We start from the raw sequence: 5,763 nt of genomic DNA, 5'->3' as shown, positions 1-5,763 counted from the left end.
AGAACAATCAACAATAAATAAAGGCGAGAAAATATCACGAAGAGAGAGAGAGAGAGAGAGAGAGAGAAAGAGAGAGGCCGAATGAATGTGAGTGCTACAGCACTTGAGACACCCCTGACAAATGAGACTCAGAAACCAAACTCCACTAATACAATGTTTGTAAGAATTAACTACAACATTTTCTACCGCGTACAACACATATAAACGAAGGTGATGGCGTAACAACCTCAGTTACAAAGGTTACAGCCATGACGGGGTCTCTGCTATTCTCACCCCAACAACAAACTGAAGGGGTGATACAGTGGTGCCGGCAATGTCGAGCCCAATTGTGAGAATCTCGTTCCCATCGTTGTATTGATCAATATCCCGACCCTTCTCGATTGCGAAGGACAATAGAACCATTATAAGAGGGTTCCTGAATTGGCAGTGCGTCACACAAATCAATAAACAACCAACAAAGACAAGGGTGAGCTTTTCCCAGCACCACAGAGTTGGCAACGTCGCGTGCGATTCAGAGCTCGCTGTTGCTAACCCGTAGTGTCCGAACACGGCACTGGTGACGACTTTAACTTTACTAAAATACAAACAAATTCAACACATTCAAAACTACATATAAACTAGAATATCCCCAATAACACTACACATTATATATTTTAGTTTTTGTAGCACATACTGTAAATCGTGTTGATAAAAACTTATAAAAATCAAATTATGAAGTAGAATTGAGAGACGGGGTAAACGCGTACACAGAGTCACGTATCCTCTGCACCCCCAAGGTCTGTCGTATTCCCTGTTAATATATGACCTGCGACCAGCCAATTTTACCTTAAGAGGGCCTGCTTACGGGCTAATGCGTATAAACCAATAAAAACAACTCCTATGGCATCACTACAAATGGACTAACAACACTACATTTGACCACATGGAGAGAGAGAGAGGCAGAGAGAGAAAGGAGGGAGACAGGGAGAGGGGGAGATAAAAGGAACGGAGAGATATACACAGAGAGAGAGAGAGGGGGAGAGAGAGAGAGATACAGAAAGAAAGAGTGAGAGGAGAAAGGGAGAGAAAATGTCGCGTATCTCAGCACACCTCACCTTTAAACACTAAAAATACGAGTTAGTTAAGATAAAAATTATTACTTTGATCAAGATGAACAACAACTTGAGAATAGCGATATCATAATCTTTCCTTGGTTCACGGGGAAGATGTTTGAAGTGTAACTATGTACAAGTATTTGGAAACTATGCGTGTGTGACAGACAGTGCGCCAAGTGGTAAAATGACAACATGTATTTAATAACAAAAAGAAATAACTCCAGAGACACATGAAGATAGTAATAATAAAATTCTGCTCATTGGATATCTCCCGTTAAAAGATAATTATGGGGGACGTCGACTTTTACAAAATCACAGAAAAAATAGCAGAAATTATATTCCTATTCGTTGTATCAAGAGATAAATTTGGTAATATTCTCGGAAAGTTTCATGGACACAGCAGAGCTAGTTAGTTTTCAATCGTGATAGTTGAATGTGTTTTTTTTTTCATTAATATTTTACTATGAGTTTGACGCTGAGCTGATGTGGCTCCCATATATGGTAGCCACAACCATATGTCAGGGTATGATAACTCCTCATAATCCACTACAGGAAATACAGTATTGGAAACAGTTACAGAACTTTAACCTATACCTTATATATATCAAACTATACGTTTATGTTATTCCAGAGTTGATTATTGGTTAAATATAATTGAAATAGATGGAAATATTAACAAAAGTGTAATAGTTGTTCTTCAGGCAACAAGGAGCGGGTTCCGTGACGCATGGACTGGCATCACCGACGGTGTACTGGAGGGTCGGCCGACCGTGGGGCCTTAACAAAAACAAAGACAACTTTACGAATTTCGACGATTTTACTCTTATATATTATCCTATCACTACAAAACTATAATACCCCTTCACATTTTTCCCCCCAGATCACAGTGGCGTTAGTGAAATAGATATTGTTGTTGCGTATGTAGAAAAAGAAATAATTTAAGAGTTGCCTGATACCTCGACCCAAAGCTAGGTGTTGTGGGTCTGCAGCGCCGCCCTATCTTGCTACTATTCCCTTCAGTAATTCCAAATCAACATACTAATAATAAAACAATACACCGACACTATAATATACTAAATAAAAACTTAATAAACATCTTGTATACTCTTTAAAATAATCTGGTATATGGATAATTTTTTCGTGTTTTTTTTTATAATATACAAGATAGTAAACTGGTCATTCATCTGAAAAAAAATTAATTACATTATTTCTTTGGAACTTGTAAAGACGTATATACAAGTTAATGAATATTTTGTTTATATGGGGATTACGCACGCGCGCGCACACACACACATACGCCAACACTAATAACAAATAAGGAAATAATTACAAAGTCGGTGAAAATAATGATAAAAATAATACTAATAAATCAAAGGTAAACATCTTCTCATTTTGATATTTATAAAAGTTTATGTTGCAGAAATTATCACATAGCGAGCCGTGCTTAATAACCGTATGTAAGGCCAAGTGAACGTAGCTTAATAACCGTCGTAGGTAATTCACATCAAATAAACAACAACACAACTCAAAATAACCCCAAACTGTTGTGAAAGATCAATATCACATCACACATACAGTTAGGTTATACGCGTTTCCTATAAATTCTCCATAACAACAAATAATGACTCGAGAAATATAAAACATTACGAAGGTTTTAGAATGTCACAGTTACGCGTTGTTTGGCTTAAGTGTCTCCAACGAGAGGACAAGAGTGGAGTTTCCTTCATAAAACAGGCTTAAAGTCGGACCATTGCAGCTTTCTAGTGAAACTCTGGAGAAACTTGCTTTACCGAGAAGTTTAATCACATGGAAGGCTCTTATACTCCATACTCTCCTTCTTAACTTAATGTTAGGATGTAGGAGGAGTTAGTCTAAGCTCGGCACGGGAGATATTTGGCACTTTAGGGGACTCCTGGGCTGTATAGTCGTCAGAATCGTTCTTTGTTAGACTCCTGGCTTGGCGTCCATGTTTGTGCGAGAAGCCGTTCTTTGTTTAGAAAATGGCTGCCAGAACGAGTCACGTGACGGGAAACGAAGCCCCGCGCGCGCTGATTGGCTGGCGGGATGACGTCACTCAGTGAAAGCCAACAACACGCTCACTCGCTCCCGATCTCCAGTCAGAGGAGAGACACAAGACAAGGAGGATGTGCCGAGTAGCGTGACGCTCACTACCGATAAAACCCCGTCCAAGGACAGACATAGACTGTGATGTTAGTGAAAGGTTTACCATCCTAATAGTCAGTGTAACGACGGCCAATACCAAAGAATATAAAAATCGCCATCCTCCTTTCCGGCTGTGTCGACAAGTGCCAGATTTACTAGTCCACGTCTGTTGATTAGCAAGAGACAAAAGCCAGCTGCGTCACCAAGACTTGCCAATAATTCAAGTCAAGTGTTTATGACGTATTGCCCAAGTTTGCCATCAACCTGTTGATCTCCAAATATCTCCACGAATATGAGATTAGAGATTAAATCGGCGGCCAATTTCCTTGTTGATTTGGCTCGCCTAAACAACAGCGGTTTGACAGAGAAGCAGCTGGAGAAGTTCCGTGGAAATGTGTGTGATATCCTGCTGCGACACTACACCGACCACTGGTTCCCCGACAAGCCGTTCAAGGGCTCCGGTTACCGTTGCATCAGAATCAACGGCAACTTGGACCCACTGATCGCGAGGGCGGGCTTCATGATGGGCCTGGCAGTCTCTTTCCTGAGATCTCTCTTCCCCAAGGAGCTCACCATGTGGGTGGACCCTATGGAGGTGGCCTACCGCATCGGGGAGAACGGCTCCATCTGTGTGTTGTACGAGGAATTACCTCCTCCACCACGCAAGTCCACACCACCCCCGCCCGCCGAGATCAAGACCCCCGTGAAGGCAATGTCGCAGCCCCCACCTCAGCAGACTTCGTCCCCACCTCCAGCTCTGCCTCCCCACCACCACATCCACCAACAACAAATCAGTCACCATCATCACCATCACTTCTCGCCGTCCAAGTCCGTCGTGGTGTCGTCCCCCCTTCACCTGTCCCCGCCCTTGTCTCCGATCACGACCCAGCAGCAGCAGCAGGCAGCAGCGACGGCCATGCAGCTGAGTATGTTCATCATGGGCGGCGGCGGGAAGGACGGCAGTAGCCTGGTCAAGTGCAAGGAATCTCTTAGGGGAGGGTTGGAGGCGCGGTCCCTACAGATGGACCGGCTCTTCGTGTCCAGCTGAGCCCACACCGTGACAACTCTTGTGATCTCAACCACGCCAACAGTTGAAAGTACAATCAGGGACCAACAGGTGATCCAGACAAGGCGGTGACAACACCAGCCGCTGCCATGACAAGGGTCGGTTGTTTTACAAGCGTCTTACCGACCGAAGTCGCCCTATCACAACGGGAAAATTCTAAGATTATTTGTAAACAGTAATATTTATGTACATAATGAGCTATATTATATAATATAATATACCTATTAAGTGTTGTGGTATGAGTGTTTGGTCGTTTAGACGCGCGTGTGACCACCGTTTCTCTCATGGGATGAAGATCACTGCTGCTCTGATGCTGACCATTGCATGCCTCCTCGTACTTACCCACACCCCTAACCCTGTAGCACGTAGCTGTGGTTCTACTTGCCCGGCACGAACCGCCCTTTGGGACCAGGAATCGCATCGGTTCCGTCTATTCCAAGTCCCCTGGTGTGGTTCAGGGCTTGTGTACCTTAGCGACCATGGCGAGCTGGGGGTTAGCGTTGAGCAGCCAGTCTTTCTACAAGTGGACGAGTCGGAAGGCAGCGCACGGGTCGCCAGCGACTCGTGTGGGCGGTCGCGGGGGTTAAGTTGTGATAGACTCCCGCTGCTGCGTGGCTCTGGCACAGCGAAAATATCCCAGTTCACCTTATGACTGAAAAATAAACTTTTTCAGATGGTACAAAGTCAAGTTTTTAAAGTGTCTGTGATTTAATTCGGTCGCAGTATTTTATTTTCATTTCATGAAAAATGTTCTAGCTCAGTTTGTCATCAATGTTTAGCTTTAGCGACATTTTTTTGCTTTAAGCAATTCATGGGTAGTGATATAATTGTGTACATTTTTTCCTTGTTGGTGCATGCTTATCTTGTAATATATGCCTGTAAAAAGCCTATTTTGTTCCACAAAACGTCTAATTTTACTAGAAAATCGTTTTGTACAGTATAAATAAAATGTCCAATGCATTGAACTCCTTGGTTTTTCTTCACCACTCTTGGTTGAGGTCGCACCGGAGGCCAGTGGTGAAGTTAAGCTTGGTCAGAAGCTCCAACAGGCTGTGTAACTTGATTATAAAGAGCTCCCACTAATGTTAATGTTGTCTCACGTATACTGCAATGTGAGGTCTATTTTTTCATATAAAATCCTCAGTTTTTTCTTACAAAAAGCTAGTGAAGTGATGGATTACCAGAGAAAAAAAATCTTGAATATTTACCCCAAGTGATGATTGTACAAGTGTTGTGAAATTAGGGCGACTTGAATGTGAAGTGTTCCTGTCTGAGGAGCTCGGCTTGGACCTACATAGTAACTCATGAAATATCATCAAATCTGTGTTAATTTTTAAGTTGCTAGTCAATGAAATTATTATTTTTTTTTCTTATATTATCAGGTGAGTGGAAACTTATACCATGTGATATGAGTACAATTTATTTGAAAATATTATGAAG

The 5,763-nt window shown here is 42.4% G+C and overlaps 1 protein-coding gene across 1 annotated transcript; it reads left to right on the top strand.

Moving 5' to 3' along the window:
• Positions 1-3,198: 3,198 nt before the first annotated feature.
• On the top strand, positions 3,199-5,288 carry LOC121872168 (protein Tob2-like). Its single transcript, XM_042374842.1, has one exon. It carries the CDS (start codon positions 3,550-3,552, stop codon positions 4,303-4,305), a length of 756 nt encoding a protein of 251 aa, XP_042230776.1. The 5' UTR covers positions 3,199-3,549; the 3' UTR covers positions 4,306-5,288.
• The last annotated feature ends 475 nt before the right edge of the window (positions 5,289-5,763 follow it).

This window comes from Homarus americanus, unplaced genomic scaffold (genome assembly GCF_018991925.1).
Source record: "Homarus americanus isolate GMGI-L3 unplaced genomic scaffold, GMGI_Hamer_2.0 scaffold14799, whole genome shotgun sequence".
In the NCBI taxonomy this organism is placed as follows: Eukaryota; Metazoa; Arthropoda; class Malacostraca; order Decapoda; family Nephropidae; genus Homarus; species Homarus americanus.
The sequence above is the reverse complement of the archived record's forward strand: the minus strand, read 5'-3'. Positions and strand labels throughout refer to the sequence as shown.